Source organism: Syngnathus typhle, linkage group LG22 (genome assembly GCF_033458585.1).
Source record: "Syngnathus typhle isolate RoL2023-S1 ecotype Sweden linkage group LG22, RoL_Styp_1.0, whole genome shotgun sequence".
In the NCBI taxonomy this organism is placed as follows: Eukaryota; Metazoa; Chordata; class Actinopteri; order Syngnathiformes; family Syngnathidae; genus Syngnathus; species Syngnathus typhle.
In genome coordinates, this window is record NC_083759.1 from 8,011,484 (window position 1) to 8,027,039 (window position 15,556).

The 15,556-nt window shown below is 42.8% G+C and overlaps 1 protein-coding gene across 5 annotated transcripts in view; it reads left to right on the forward strand.

The window, feature by feature from the left end:
* Positions 1-15,556, forward strand: part of mthfd1l (methylenetetrahydrofolate dehydrogenase (NADP+ dependent) 1 like) — a 19,859-nt gene continuing 4,303 nt past the window's right edge. Inside the window, exons 1-25 of one of the 5 annotated variants that reach the window (XM_061271020.1) lie at positions 1-119; positions 198-584; positions 2,692-2,776; positions 2,848-2,898; positions 2,994-3,047; positions 3,403-3,527; positions 4,547-4,647; positions 4,709-4,845; positions 4,915-5,026; positions 5,093-5,154; positions 5,235-5,332; positions 5,420-5,593; positions 5,665-5,801; positions 5,940-5,986; positions 6,069-6,176; positions 6,254-6,328; positions 6,760-6,862; positions 7,750-7,826; positions 9,857-9,997; positions 10,649-10,717; positions 11,786-11,897; positions 13,745-13,884; positions 14,289-14,330; positions 15,012-15,115; positions 15,185-15,362. In XM_061271020.1, coding sequence (XP_061127004.1) covers positions 343-584; positions 2,692-2,776; positions 2,848-2,898; positions 2,994-3,047; positions 3,403-3,527; positions 4,547-4,647; positions 4,709-4,845; positions 4,915-5,026; positions 5,093-5,154; positions 5,235-5,332; positions 5,420-5,593; positions 5,665-5,801; positions 5,940-5,986; positions 6,069-6,176; positions 6,254-6,328; positions 6,760-6,862; positions 7,750-7,826; positions 9,857-9,997; positions 10,649-10,717; positions 11,786-11,897; positions 13,745-13,884; positions 14,289-14,330; positions 15,012-15,115; positions 15,185-15,362 — 2,574 coding nt within the window. In that variant the 5' untranslated portion in view covers positions 1-119; positions 198-342. Of the gene's footprint in view, positions 120-181; positions 585-2,691; positions 2,777-2,847; positions 2,899-2,993; positions 3,048-3,402; positions 3,528-4,546; positions 4,648-4,708; positions 4,846-4,914; positions 5,027-5,092; positions 5,155-5,234; positions 5,333-5,419; positions 5,594-5,664; positions 5,802-5,939; positions 5,987-6,068; positions 6,177-6,253; positions 6,329-6,759; positions 6,863-7,749; positions 7,827-9,856; positions 9,998-10,648; positions 10,718-11,785; positions 11,898-13,744; positions 13,885-14,288; positions 14,331-15,011; positions 15,116-15,184; positions 15,363-15,556 lie in introns of those variants that run through there. The other 4 variants (XM_061271021.1, XM_061271024.1, XM_061271023.1 and 1 more) reach the window with 4 other exon arrangements.

The window sequence follows — 15,556 nt, forward strand, 5'->3', positions numbered from 1 at the left end:
ATTGTTTTGTATCTTGTTAGTTGTACTAGGTTCATCTTGTTTTTCCTTTTCAATTACTGGCGGGTTCTTCCGCCTTCATCACTCTCATGAAGACGGAAGAACCCGCCGAAACATGTCAGGTAAATAAACCTAAAACAATTTGTTTGATATAGAAGAACCAGTGAAGTAATTGTTTTGTATCTTGTTGTCACTACCAGAATTCCATATTTCCTACGGTATATGAAGGCACCATGCCTCCATCAGGACCCTAATATCTTCCTTTGGTAGTTTGGCTACCTCGCCGGCAGAAGTTGCCAAGTGCTCACCAACTTTTTGCTTTTAAAAAGGAACAAAGAACCGAGAATGAAATCATCCGTAATTCGCAGCGCTTGTGGCAACGCTGCTCTTCGGATACAACATGCTCGACACGGAAGCAGGGTCAGCGGGGCACCGCAGAGATGCCAGCCGACTGCTGCGACTCACAGCCGGCTTGTGGTGCGAGCGGCGAGCGATACGGCTAACAGCGGCACCAATGCCAAACTGGCCGACTACTTCGGAAAGTGTTTGCCAAAACGAGACGCCGGTGACTTCGATCACTCTCTCAGGTAAGGAAGTATTTTGGTCGACACTTCCGCTGTTTGTGCCGTTTTCGCTAGCCGCCAAACACGCACGTTTCCCGATTAGGATCAGAGACTTTTTTTCCGCCGTGAGCTGATGTAACCTCGCCTCTTAGTTGTTCTACATGATCGTTTAATCGTCAGAAAAAAAATAGAATTATGACGCAGGTCGTCAGATAATGTATCATTCAATGTAATCATTCATACAATAATTTAATCATTTATGTTTTCATTCACTGAACGTGTAAATGTGTCGTCATATAAATGCGCAACGGGTGACTCGTGTAGCAGCTGGGTACTCGACACTTAATTGTGTGAAGGCGAAGGCCTTCACACATATGTTATTCTACTCCATTTACTTTATTATTATTCTTCTATTTTATTCTCCTCACTTTTTTGTCCCGCTTCTTCTTTCACAAAATTCACTCCATTCCACTTTTCACGTATTCCAAATATTCAGGAAAGGGTGGCTTGTATTTTTCTCATTCCGATAATTTTCCGATTCCGCAAAATTCCCCAAATTCCGCCAAATTTTTCCCCATTCATTCTTAATGGCACATTCAACATTTCACATTTACGTCGTTCCAATTTGAAATTCACATCATTCAACACATTCTAATCACATTCGGAAGGATTATCGACATTCCCAAAATTCCCAAATTCAAAAATTTCACGTTTTCACGTTAAAAATTCAGACAAAATTTCGCAAAATTTCGTTTTTCACCTCTAATTTCTACAATTTTAAACCGATTCAGCCCATCCCAACTTTCAACTGTTCATCTTTTGCCTACCTATTCCACAACTTCCCACTTACCAAAAACTTCACATCTTTTATTTTGAAATTCACACCCAATTCTCCAATATTTCCTTTTCCCCTTCTCATTTCTACATTTTTCAACCGATTCAACCCATTCCAACTTTCAACTGTTCATCATTTTTCTACCTATTCCACAACTTCCCACTTACCAAAAACTTCATATCTTTTATTTTGAAATTCACACCCAATTCCTTTTGTCCTTCTCATTTCTACATTTTTCAACCGATTCAACCAATTCCAACTTTCAATTGTTATATCATTTTTCTACCTATTCCACAACTTCCCACTTACCAAAAACTTCACATCTTTTATTTTGAAATTCACACCCAATTCCTTTTTCCCTTCTCATTTCTACATTTTTCAACCGATTCAACCCATTCCAACTTTCAACTGTTCACCATTTTTCTACCTATTCCATAACTTCCCACTTACCAAAAACTTCACATCTTTTATTTTGAAATTCACACCCAATTCCTTTTTCCCTTCTCATTTCTACATTTTTCAACCGATTCAACCCATTCCAACTTTCAATTGTTATATAATTTTTCTACCTATTCCACAACTTCCCACTTACCAAAAACTTCACATCTTTTATTTTGAAATTCAACCAAAATTCTCTAAAATCTCGTTTTTCTACTCTAATTTCTACATTTTTCAACCGATTCAACCCATTCCAACTTTCAACTGTTCATCATTTTTCTACCTATTCCACAACTTACCAAAAACTTCACATTTTTTATTTTGGAATTCACACCCAATTCTCCAATATTTCCGTATTCCCTTCTCATTTCTACATTTTTCAACCGATTCAACCCTTTCCAACTTTCAACTGTTCATCATTTTTCTCCCTATTCCACAACTTACCAAAAACTTCACATCTTTTATTTTGAAATTCACCACAAATTCTCCAAATATTCTACATTTCTCAAGTAATTCAACACGTTTCAACATCGTTCTGCAGCATTCCCCGAAGAAGTTATTCATACATTTCGCCTTCACACGCAATTTCTCCAGAAATTGCAAAATTCTAGTTATTCATTTATTACTTCTTTGCTGGCAAACGTGTGTTTATTGTGTTCTATGACTTTTCCTCAAATGTTTTGTTAAGTTACTTACTAGTTGGCTGATGCTACAATGTTTGTATCTCGTTTCATTGTTGAAAGATCATTTCTGCCTAGCAACATCAGTTGTGTTGTAATTGTTACAGTCCAAATCCATATTCATTGAGCCTTAGACAATATGTGTTAAAATATTTATGTCCCGTTTTTTCCGTCACAGAGATGTGGTTCACAGCACCAAAGAGGCAATCGTGGCCCTGCAGAGAAAGAATCCAGGTGTCCAGCCACTGCTTGCCATTATACAGGTAGTGTATGACTTTTTTCACTCAGTTAAAATGTCATTTGATTTAGTCGTCAGAGTAACTTTATTTCAAAGGTGGGTGAAGATGACACCCTGATGGAGATCAACAAGAAAATAGCAGGAAAGGTAATTCTCATTTGAACAAATAACTCCCTTTTGTTCTTCCTCACCGTTCTATACAAAGTCTCCGAGAATCGCTTTTTCTTCACATTCCCCCGCAGGCGAGCTTAATTGTCACTCAGACCTGTCTTGCCAAGGATCGCAGTGAAGACGAAGTAAGTGAATCAAAAAAGCAAAACCCATCAGACCCGTCATTGTTTAGCAAGTCTGTGCCTGCGCTTAGCATTCCGCTGGCTGTTTGTTTGCTCGTCATGTGATCAACCGCATCGGAACTGCTAAATCCAATTTGGTAATTGCTCAACTGTGACTCACTGATGTTTACACACTAGGCCAAATTGACTTTGTTGCATTTTCAGCATAGGCAAATAAACTAATGTTTAATAACTTTTGTGTGCTTGACTTCTACTTTACAGCGATTCTCTTTTTATATGATCTCAGTTTTCATTTCTTTCAGTTGGTTGTTTTGTGTCTGCAAGTTTCCTTACATATTTGCTTTGTCCGCATGAATAGATTGTTGAGGAGGTGTTGAAGCTGAACCAGGACCCCGGGGTGCACGGCATCTACCTCCACCTCCCCCCTGCTTCTCTCACCGACCGAGTGCTTGACGCCCTCAAACCTGAGAAGGACGTGGATGGGTAAAATGATGCACAATGGGTCAAATTATTTAATCATTAAAAATGTTGAAGAAAAATGCCCTAGCCTTGAGGCAAATTCCCATCCGTACAGATAATTTGATTTAAAGAAGAAAAAAAAAAGCACCCTCAGTGTGTGTACAGCTCTCTCGTGACTTCTTCTGCCTCTTAGGCTAACTTGTGTCGATTTACAAAGCTCCTATCCCAGGTCGAGATGTGCTAATTCAGTGGTCCCCAACCTTTTTTGCGCCTACGGACCGGTTACATGTCAGAAATATTTTCGCGGACCGGCATTTATATAAATAAATAATACATTTATATAAATAAATAAATAATGCATTTATAATAAATATATAAATACGATGAAATAAAATGATACGACTGACATAAAAACAAGTACAAATGACAAAAATAAAACTCACCATTACGTTGAATTAGTGGGAGCACTGAGTTTGTTTCTCAGAAACGACCCGGTCCCATCTAGACGTAATCGGAGACAAAGACACCCGAAATGATTAAGGTTTGTCGTTTATTGCAGGATGCTTGGTCTCCATGTGTTGAAGCAGTTTTGAATGCTTCATTGCCTGGTTAGTTAGCCTGTCGCCACATATTAGCTTTGCGGGCTCGACTGAGGAAACATGTCACCTGACCGGGACGAGTGTCTTGACCTGAATTAATTGATCGTCGATATATATATATTTTTTCTGTGCGGCTTGGCGGCCCGGTACCAAGTGACCCACGGACCGGTACCGGTCCGCGGCCCGGTGGTTGGGGACCACTGTGCTAATTCATAACAGTTTCTTGGCACCAAGCTGCCACAAGAAGGCGCCAAATCCCCATCACAGTAGGGCTACTTTTCTGTTTGCAAGGCTTTGGTGAAAACAAACATTGTGTCCATTTTTAATAAAGGCCAAAAGTATCTCACATGACTTTTCCTAAATGTAGACGAATTAAATTCTAACTTTTATGTCTGCTACTAAGCCTAATCCAAGACTTTTGCTTCTTTCCATTGTCTACAAAAGGATAACGTATTTGAACATGGGTCGTTTGGTGCAAGGCGACCTGAACAAAGGCTTTGTCCCGCCTCTTGCTGGCGCTGTAATGGATCTGTTGCAGAAACACGGTGAGTTAACCCTGCACGTGTTACCTTGTGATATATAATAAATGAAACTATTTGGCTCTAGACTCCTCGGTAGAAGGAAAAACAGTACTCCTGATCGGTGCTGACGGACCTCTTGGAGTGGCCCTGCAGTGCCTGCTGGAGAGAAATGGAATGGCAGCTCTTAAAAGTCATTCCAGTTTCAAGAACCTACAAAGACAGGTACCATTTTCAGTGGCTTATAGTTGACTTGTTGTTTTCAGACTCATCTCATGTTAATTATTTTGCCAGGTGATGGAGGCTGATGCTGTGGTGTTACTCGGTGCAGAGAATCTTGACATCCCACCCACTTGGATCAGGCCCGGGGCCGCGGTGATCCGCTGGGAGCCCAGCCTAGACTCGGGTACCGTAAAACAATGGTCCCCAAGCGGTGCAGAACGGGTCCATAAGATGTCAGTTTGATTTTCAGATGACTCCGTGATGTCTTCAAAATCCGGGTTGGCATATCTCACGGCAGCATACAGAATGCAGGTATAAAATACAGAATACGGGACAACTCGGTTCTTCAATTTTGCATTCCAGTGTTACTGTTGGTTTGGTTTGTCTCGAAGAACGTGGTGCACAGCAGCAGTCGGAGGATCCAGGAGCAGCAGTACCGACCGTGGCGACTGCGCAACCTCAAACTCCAGCCCCTGACGCCTGTGCCGAGGTACTTGAAGCTTAAAGATTATGTAAATTTGAATTATTTGAATCTCATGCATTTTTTTTTTTCCCTGTTCATTTTTTTGTTTGCCAGTGACATTGAGATTTCCAGAGCACAGACCCCAAAGGCAGTGGAGGAGCTGGCAGAGGAGATCGGTCTGTTGCCAGAAGAGCTTGAAGCTTACGGCAGGAGCAAAGCAAAAGTCCGCCTCTCCCTGTTAGAGCGCCTACAAACACAGCCGGACGGCAAATACGTCCTGGTGGCGGGGTGAGTCGGTTTGTGTTACCCGTCGCTCGTACAGAAATGCAAAGCTAAACCGCCTTGTGTGTTTCTGTCAGAATCACGCCGACCCCACTTGGCGAAGGGAAGAGCACCGTGACAATCGGCTTAGTCCAGGCTCTGTCTGCTCACCTGAAGCTCAACTCTTTTGCGTGTCTACGACAACCCTCTCAGGGACCCACCTTTGGGGTCAAAGGTAAGCAGTGCACAGGGGTTTAGTTGGTCATTTCATCCCCTGAAGCGTCATGGAGGGGGCAGTTCATTCAGAGTCCAGCGCTGAGCACTCCTGTCTTATTGTCAACCTCTAACTTTGCTTTGCCTTTTTTGTGTCTAGGGGGAGCAGCAGGAGGGGGCTACGCTCAGGTTATCCCAATGGAGGAGGTGAGACGCACACAGCCTTCTTCCTTTGCGGGATTAGCCATCGCCCCAAAAAAATTAAAAGTCTTTGGCAAATTATTTTTAGTTCAACCTCCATCTGACGGGCGACATTCACGCCATCACCGCTGCCAACAACCTGGTGGCGGCGGCCATCGACGCCAGGATGCTTCATGAGGCCACGCAGTCAGACAAGGTATAAACAACATTTCACCAAAAATCTTCGCACTCCCTAAAATGAACTTTTTTATGTCTTTTTTTGTTCAACCCAAGGCTTTGTACAGCAGACTGGTCCCTTCCGTTAACGGAGCGAGGAGATTTTCACCCATCCAGGTTGCTAGGCTGTGTGTAAGTGGGATAATCTTTTTGTCCACTAGGGGTCCTCAGTTGTCAGCCACCCAAAAAAACAGCACTGAAGACTTCATGAGGCCCCTGAGTTGATGTACCGTAATTTTCGGACTATAAGTCGTGTTTTTTTCATAGTTTGGGTGGGGGGGGCGACTTATACTCAGGAGCGACTGATATATATACATATATATGTTTTTTTTCACTTTTTTGGGCATTTTATGGCTGGTGCGACTTATACTCCGGTGCGACTTATAGTCCGAAAATTACGGTAGTTTGTGAAAGAATGTCTTCAGTTTATTGTGAACACAACTATAAATAAGAATTGGTTTTAATACAGAAGCAGAAATAAAGTTGGAAGTCCTTCTCTTAGGTTTCAATTGAATATTGAGACAAGTGTAGTTTGTGTTACACCTCCCGTCTTCTCATTCCAGCGTCTCAGCATCAACAAAAGCGACCCTGCCTCGCTCACACCCCAGGAAGTGTCTTCTTTTGTTCGTCTTGACCTCGACCCAAACAAGATTACCTGGCAGCGAGGTAAAACACAACAGCTTTCATCCTTAAAATTAACATTGGTACTTTTTGTTGTATAACGTAACATTTAACTACATTTTTGAAATATATATATTAGGGGTGTAAATCGCGGGTTTTGTCACGATACGATATAATATCGATACAAAGAACTACGATACGATATTTGCCGATATCTTAAAGCCTGCTGCGATTCATTCCCGATATATCGCGATATAGTGCTCTACGATCGATTTTTTTTTTTTTTTTTTTTTTTTTTTTTTAATAAAAAATATAGAACAATATCCTGATTTATAACAATTCAAACGCAAAATCAACAAGGTACTGCAAACTCTTTATTTAGGAAATTACAAGAGTATTGCAGTATACAAAGTGCTTATTTTAACACTGAACTTTGATGTCGTGTTTTTTCTTTAAAAGTGCGGCGAGATTTGTGCTCCCTGAATATTTTATCACCGCATGGCAGGATTTACAAACTGCACGTGTCTTGTCGGTTGAGCCATCTTTTCTTTGGAATCCAAAGTGCTTCCAAACGAATGACTTGAAGCCTAAAGGGGAGCAAATTTCCTCGTCTTTTTGAACACTAGCCATAGCACCAGCCCAGGAGCCGCGTACTAGTTGTCGACTCCCCTTTCACGTGCCTGCTCTGCTCACAACACAACGCCGCGGCGCGCACTGCTCCCGGAAAGAGGAACCAAGCAACAATGAACTGGATTTCAAAATAAAGTCGCGTCTAATGTCCGAGGTCAAACACGGCGATATAAATCGATGTTTACGTTTAGCATCGATGCCAATAAATCGTAGAGCATTATATCGATGTGTATCGATGTATCGTTACACCCCTAATATATATACATATATATTTCTATCTTTTTATTGTTTTTATTTTATAGTGGTAGATACAAACGACCGCTTTCTGAGGAAGATCACCGTCGGACAGGCCAGCACTGAAAAAGGACAAATCAGAGAGGTTTGTATGTTAGTTTTTTTTTTTCTTCAGTTCACATTGATGCCGCCATTTTGGTGCTCTCATGTTGCCCTTAAGTACCGTATTTTCCGCCCTATACGGCGCACCTAAAAACCTAAGTTTTTATCAAAAGTCGACAGTGCGCCTTATAGTCCGGTGCGCCTTATAGATGGATCAAGTGATGAATTTGTTGATCCATACTGGTTGTACACAGTGCTCTGCCAAAATGTTTTAGTACGTTTTAGTACGACTAGTAAATTACAAGGTCGCATCGCTTCCCAACATTACGGTAACTGTAGTCAGGGGGCGTCACCGAATAGCTGTTGTACCCGCGAGGCTATTTCATTTCAAAATAGGCTGCTCCGTTAATGTTTCGAGTAAATCTACGGATCGATATGGAAGGGAAACATAGGTAAGTAGTACCAATGCGTTAGATCGAACTTTAGTCAGTTCTGATCATTTTATAGGAGATCGTTTGAGAAACGCGATTGTTTACAGCAGCGCGACGTCGCGGTCGCGCGTCAGTGTTGGTCGTGTTGTTGCGACGCTGCGTCAGCAGCGCGGCGGTTGTTTATATAAAGGACAAAGATTGACTCGACGAGCTGCTGCTGACGCGACGTTGCGCTGCTGTCGTCACTTGAAATTCAAATTACAGTAATCCCTTGCTACATTGCGGTTCGTTTATCGCGGTTTCACCTTTTTTTTTTTCTTTTTTGAACATTTTTGAAAAAAAAGACATATTTAAGTCGCTCCTGAGTACCGTACTTTCCGCCCTAAAAGGCGCACCTAAAAACCTAAATTTTTATCAAAAGTCAACAGTGCGCCTTATAGTCCGGTGCGCCTTATATATGGATCAAGTGATAAATTTGTTGATCCATACTGGTTGTACACAGTGCTCTGCCAAAATGTTTTAGTACGACTAGTAAATTACAAGGTCGCATCGCTTCCCAGCATTACGGTAACTGTAGTCAGGGGGCGTCACCGAATAGCTGTTGTACCCGCGAGGCTATTTCATTTCAAAATAGGCTGCTCCGTTAATGTTTCGAGTAAATCTACGGATCGATATGGAAGGGAAACATAGGTAAGTAGTACCAATGCGTTAGATCGAACTTTAGTCAGTTCTGATCATTTTATAGGAGCTCGTTTGAGAGACGCGATTGTTTACACTTTGCTGAGGCTCATGGGAGATTGCGAGCTGAGGGTCATGGGGTTTTGCGGATGGCTAATGCTATAACGATAGCTGCTATACGCGCGAGGCTATTTCATGTCAAAATAGGCTGCTCTGTTAATGTTTCGAGTAAATCTACGGATCGATATGGAAGGGAAACATAGGTAAGTAGTACCAATGCGTTAGATCGAACTTTAGTCAGTTCTGATCTTTTTATAGGAGCTCGTTTAAGAGACGCGATTGTTTACACTTTGCTGAGGCTCATGGGAGATTGCGAGCTGAGGGTCATGGGTTTTTACGGATGGCTAATGCTACAACGATAGCTGCTATTTTTCAAAATTACGGTATCTTTTGGGGTTTGGAAGGCAATGCTAATGGGTCAGCCCCTAAAGTTGATAGATGACCCCCCTCCCTCCCTCCCAGATGTATGTCGGTCATAATTTTGCCATGAGGACAGGTAATGAAATCTCGCATGTAAACATTTCTCCTTCAATAGGAAGCCGGCGAGCATAAGCAAGAGCTATTATTTGAGGAAGGGGGAAAAATTATAACGCACCCACATCAACCTAACGTAGCGGTTCAGCATACGCTTGCATTTATCGCCGTCAGTTGGTTCATCCTCCACTAGATACACGATAGCCCCTGAGGGTTTTGCAAACATTCTGGTGGATTGATGTGGTTCAAGAAGTGTGATACATTTTCAACACGGGTTTTCTATACGTTTCCCGGTGGAACCCAACATATAATTTTTTCAAGCTCTCTCTCTATATATTTATTTGAATGACATCGTATCTGCAATTTTCTTCAAGGCATCAATCCCCTCGTTGCCTTTTTTGTGGTTCACATTTGTTGTCACCCACTCCAGACGGGCTTTGACATTGCGGTGGCCAGCGAGATCATGGCCATCTTGGCTCTGACCGACAGCCCGGAAGACATGAAACAAAGACTGGCGCGCCTGGTGGTGGGGACCAGCCGGTCCGGACGGCCTGTTACCGCAGAGGACCTGGTGGGTGTTAGATCTTTTACATCCCTGCAGTGTGAGAACAGACAATCCAAGCCTCCCTCCCACTTCCCACTTCCGCCGCTCAGTTGATCGCGGCTACGTCTCCGCATTACCGCAGGGGAAAATGCGAATTCCTTTCACGTGTGTTTAAAATTTTGACGATAAAGTCTTTATTTGTGACAAGTCGGCTTTATATGAATACACATGTCCCTGATTTGCGGTTGAACTGGCCAAAAAAAAACAACACGGTAAATCCAACCTTGATTCAAAAAAAACAAACAAAAAAAACCCTCATTTGTGCACTTCCCAGCAGGTCTCTGGCTCTGGTTTCCCATGGAGGACTGTGGCATGTTTCAGGGGCAGAGGAGGCTCCCCTATAAAATGACATTAGTCTGCCCCCACCTCAGCCTTATGACATCATTACCTTCTTAAATTATTGACCCTTGAATCTTCCAACATTTCGGTACTTTTTGCACAACATCTTGTTTTGACGAATTCACCACAAAAAAAAATACTGACTCAATTAGAATTGGTATTCAAGCACACTGTAAAATCATTCTTTTCACATTTTGGTAACATGAGACCAATTTTTAAAATAAACGTCACAGTGTGTTATTGTTCACTAACCCAACCGATGTTTCTGTCTTGCATCAGGGTGTGAGCGGGGCGCTGGCTGTGCTCATGAAGGACGCCATCAAGCCCACGCTGATGCAAACGCTGGAGGTGAGTCGCCATGCAACATGACCGCTCGTCCACGCCCTTCTTGAATATCCTCGTAGGATAAACAAGGCGACGACACAAGGGGAAATTGAAAGGCTTGGCCCCTTCGGCCTCTGCTTTCAAGACGGACGGCAAATGCTCCTTGGAGAGTTCTTAAAAGATGTTATATTGACTCCTTCCATCCCCGGCTCTCAATCTAAAGAGCTGTTAAGCAGCATGTTGACGGCCGCTAAAAGTTGAGCCATGTTGCTACAGATGTCCGGTAGACACGATTTCATTTTAGTGGGTCGTTAAAGTCAAACTTCTTGTAATGTCTGCTTTATAGTTTGTGGAGTTTGAACAGTAATACGAACTCAAAAGAATCCCAAATTTTGATTTGTAAAGCAAAAAAAAAAGTGAAAATTTGTGATGACTTATTTTTTCCACTTTTCCTTGTTTTTTCGGAGGAAGTGCTGCGGTCCTATTGTGCGAGCCGTTTCCTGAGATTCTGCTCAGGGAGTTGCTATCGTGGCCAGTGGGGCCATTTTTGGGGAATTTTCCATGCAGCGTGGTTGACTTGGGTCCTTTGCGGCCTCTATCTCTGTGTGTGTGTGTGTGTTTTTTTTTTTTTTTTTTTTTTTTTTTTAAGTACAGACACACACACACTATGTGAAGTGGGCTAATGGAAGATGTATAGTATTCCTGTGTATTAATTTTGTGGAGAAGAGGAAACTTCAACTTCCTGTTTTGTTCACGACCTCGGTTTGCCCTCCCCCCCCCCCAAATCCTCACATCCATCTGGTGAATAGTTGACACACTTGTACTTTTTCTTTCATAACTTCCCATTACGGCACCATCATTAATGCGGATATGGAAACGGTCAAGTGAAGTTAAAGTTCAGGGGTGGCACACGTGGGCCACTGTGGTTTTTGGCGATGAGGTTGCAAGGCCCCTAAGAACTTTTTTTTGTAAGTGCTGCCAGCACACAAGCACATGTCACGTGAAATAAAAGCTCCTTTCCAATTTCAACCAGTTGCCGTTGGTTACGCTGTCCGACTAAATGCTGGTGTGTCTTCTCTTTTGTCGCCGCAGGGTTCGCCGGTGTTTGTCCATGCCGGGCCTTTTGCCAACATCGCTCACGGCAACTCTTCGGTCCTCGCAGACAAACTGGCTTTGAAGTTGGTCGGACAGGACGGCTTTGTGGGTGAGCTACTCTGGCGTGGCTAACCGGTGACGCTTTCGAGGAAATCAATGGAAAGATTTCGTAGGAAGGAAGTAAATTGATAATCTTAAGAGCCTCTGGAATTCTGGAGTAAACCACACTAATCCCTTCAACGCCAAGGCATACATGAGTACTTCCATTTTTATCTATCCATCTGCTCTTGTCTACGTTTACTTTGGCAGCACAAGCATGTTTGGAATGTGTGCATGTGGCTTGGCAGACCTTTCGCAACCACTGTCTAACTTTTTCTATGTATACTTTCAATTTTCTCATGTGACCAAACAATACTTGAGCGCATTTAACACGGGCAGTCAGCTGTTGTGAACTTCTGACATAATATGGGTGTCATTTGAGGTCAGACGTCATCTGTGCTTAATGCCGTCACGTTCAATCATTTAACTGGGTAAACACAATATTTGAGTCTGGGGAAAATGAAACAGGATGTCATCGAGGCCTACTTGTCTGCATGATCGTTACTCGACACTCTGGTATGTGAGGAACTCGATTCCCGCCTGTCTTCCCCCCGCCACGACAGCTGGGATGCATGATGATGATGACCTCTCCCTTCTCCCCCAAGCAAATGCACTTCCTCCCACTCCCATCAACTTCCTGCCCAACCTTAAAACCATAGTAATGAAATGAAATAATTAAATATGTTTGATTGGCCCAATCCACACAAATATGTAAGTATGCTCACAACAATTTAAACAAAGATTAAAGCTGAACTCCTCTCATTGAAAAATGAACTCTTGATGAACTTGATTTTTGTTTTCAAGTCATCTTGACCCTAAAATGGAGTCCTTATTGACTGAAATCCTGCATTCCAGCTCTTTGGTAAATATCCTTAATATAGATCTATATTAACCCTCACAAATGAAGGGATTCCAACCCGCTTACCACTCGGCCACATGTTGCCATGTAATCAAATCACACCTATTCACTTGCTTTGCTTTGTTTTTGCCCCCCCCCCCCCCCCCCACCCCTCAAACAGGCTTCCTGTGAACGTCATCACATTTATTAGATTTGAAATGTTAAGTGGATTAGCTGTTTGCTCTTTCCTCTCAGAAGGTTTTGATGCCTTGTTCAAAAACAAAAATCAAACCCTCGATTATTCAAGAATTTTATAAAAATAATTCGCTTAGCTTGTATTACGTGGGAGGATCAACTCGCAACCACTGTGACAAGCATGTTGAATTTGCGAGAGGGGCTTTCCGTCTTGTCGGCTGGTCACAGAGCCCATCGAGTCGATGAATGGTAACTGTTAAACTAAAACAGAGGAGGAAACCATATGCAACAATTAGATTATTTTCTTTGCAGTTTGAATTGAAGTCCTATCAACCTGTTTTTAGCCTTCACATTGTAGTGTCTCTCCCATGAATATTTTGAGATTGGTACTGTTGTACTTGACTCTGTTCAAACTCTACTGGACAGGTTTTAGCTTTGAAATGCACCGCTGTAGTACTTCAAGATTGGCTCCGACAAGCTAATGTTGTTCTAGCGGTATCACGCAACAGGATAAGCTTATCTTAACAAGGCCACTGTGTTAGATGGACTCCATATTGTCTTTCCTTTGACCCGTTCAAACAAGGCGCCTTTATCGGAGGCCTTGTGGCTCTTTGAGAGACCGCAGTGAAACATCTCTTAACCTCAAAATATATTTAGTAAGACAATAAAAATACTTTTATTGATAGTGTTCCCCCTCCAAATGAAATAAAAAAACAATTAGCACAAACGATGAACCAAACTGTGATTTCATCTGGCTAACGCCCGCTAGCCTAATGCTAACCTAACTGCGCATTATTTAATTTATCATTTGTATCTATTTGCAGTGACCGAAGCTGGCTTCGGGGCGGATATCGGGATGGAGAAGTTCTTCAACATTAAATGTCGCACATCAGGCTTGAAGCCTGATGTGGTGATTCTGGTTGCGACCGTTCGGGCTCTGAAGATGCACGGCGGAGGCCCCGAGGTAAGTTCCGACTGAGCGGCCCACCATTGTTTTGTCATTCTGAAGTTACAGAAATGTTACTTGATATTTCTGGAGAGTCATGCTGTTAACTAACTGCGCCTAATCAAGTTTGGGAGAAGACTGAACATTTCTTTATGGAGATCCAACTGCAATAACAACTGATTAAATGTACGCATGCACCATGAGATTGAATTTAGGACCTGCGGCGGGAAACTATCCAAATGCACCACAGATGTCCAGTCAGACTCAGCAATGAACTGATTAGGGCAGGTTTAAAGGGCTGACTGATGTTTTGGTTTGACAGAGATTTTTTAGAAACATTTTTCGATTGCCCTTTGTCATCCTAATCAGATTTTAAGAAGTTGATGCCAAATTCTGACAAGTTTAATTATTTCTGTTTTTAGGTGTCAGCCGGCGCGCCACTTCCAAGAGAATACATCGAGGAGGTACGAGGCACTTTACATCTCAGCTGGCATAGAAGCAAAAACGTATTTGTCTGCACTTAGTTATTGCTTTTAAGTCAGGCCGCTTGCAGCCCCAATTACAGTTCCTTAAATTCGTTATAAGTGAGGCAAGACTTCAATTATCGATTCAGTCATTTGCTCATTTTTGTAATGCAGTCAATGGTTTGGCCGAACCCGTGACAGTCGCATACGCGCACAATTCGTCAAACAGTTTTTCATGTGGCCAAAATTTACTTTAATTTCAATTGGGCTTAATTTGGGTGTATTCTTTTTTTTTGGTGGCATTTTATCGCATCTACATTTTTCCTGTGTGGCTCTCACATGTTTACACGCTGACATATTATCCACTCATTTTGCCTGCTGAAGCGGTAGTCACTTGACTGACAGCTGAAACCAATTTTGAATGTGGTTTTCCCGTAATGTGGAGGTGTTCTCCTTCAGGACTTTACCTGCGCACCTCCGTATCGGGCCGGGATCGGGTGCGCCGCCCCGCTCCAAGGCAGACTCAGCTGACTAAATAATGGAGCAGTGTGGCTTAATTGTCAAGGCTGTGATGACAACCAGAAGTGGTTGGGGCAAAACAGAGCTGCTCAAATAAATTTAGGAGATGTCGTACAAAATAAATCAAATTCCATTAATTATTTGTCTTTCATTTTCTTGCAGAATCTCTCCCTCGTTAAAGACGGCTGCCTCAGCAATCTGAGAAAGCAGATCGGGATCGCTCGTCTTTTTGGGGTTCCGGTCGTGGTGGCGCTTAACGTCTTCAAGTAAGAATCATTTCTTAACTGTAGGTGACTTTTTTTTGTCGTGGTTACTTACGGCTTGATCCGTTTCAGGACGGACACCCAGTCTGAGATAGACCTTGTGTGTGAGCTGGCTAAAGATTGCGGGGCATCTGACGCCGTGCCTTGCCACCACTGGGCACAGGGAGGGCGAGGTTCTGTGGAGCTTGCCCGGGCCGCAAAAGCGGCCACCAGCAGACCCAACAACTTCCGGTTCCTCTACGACATTGAGGTGAGAGTAAGGTCGCAATTTATTTTCATTACTTTTCCCTTTTACAAGTTTGGATTTTTTTTGTGGGGGGGGGGGGGAGTTGGAGAATGCTGATGTGTGGAATTACCCCCCCCCCCCCAAAAAACCCATCAGCTGTTTTGAGTTAGCGTGTCTGGGAAGTTTGGACTCCAATTAACTTATCCCGTGACCGTCCA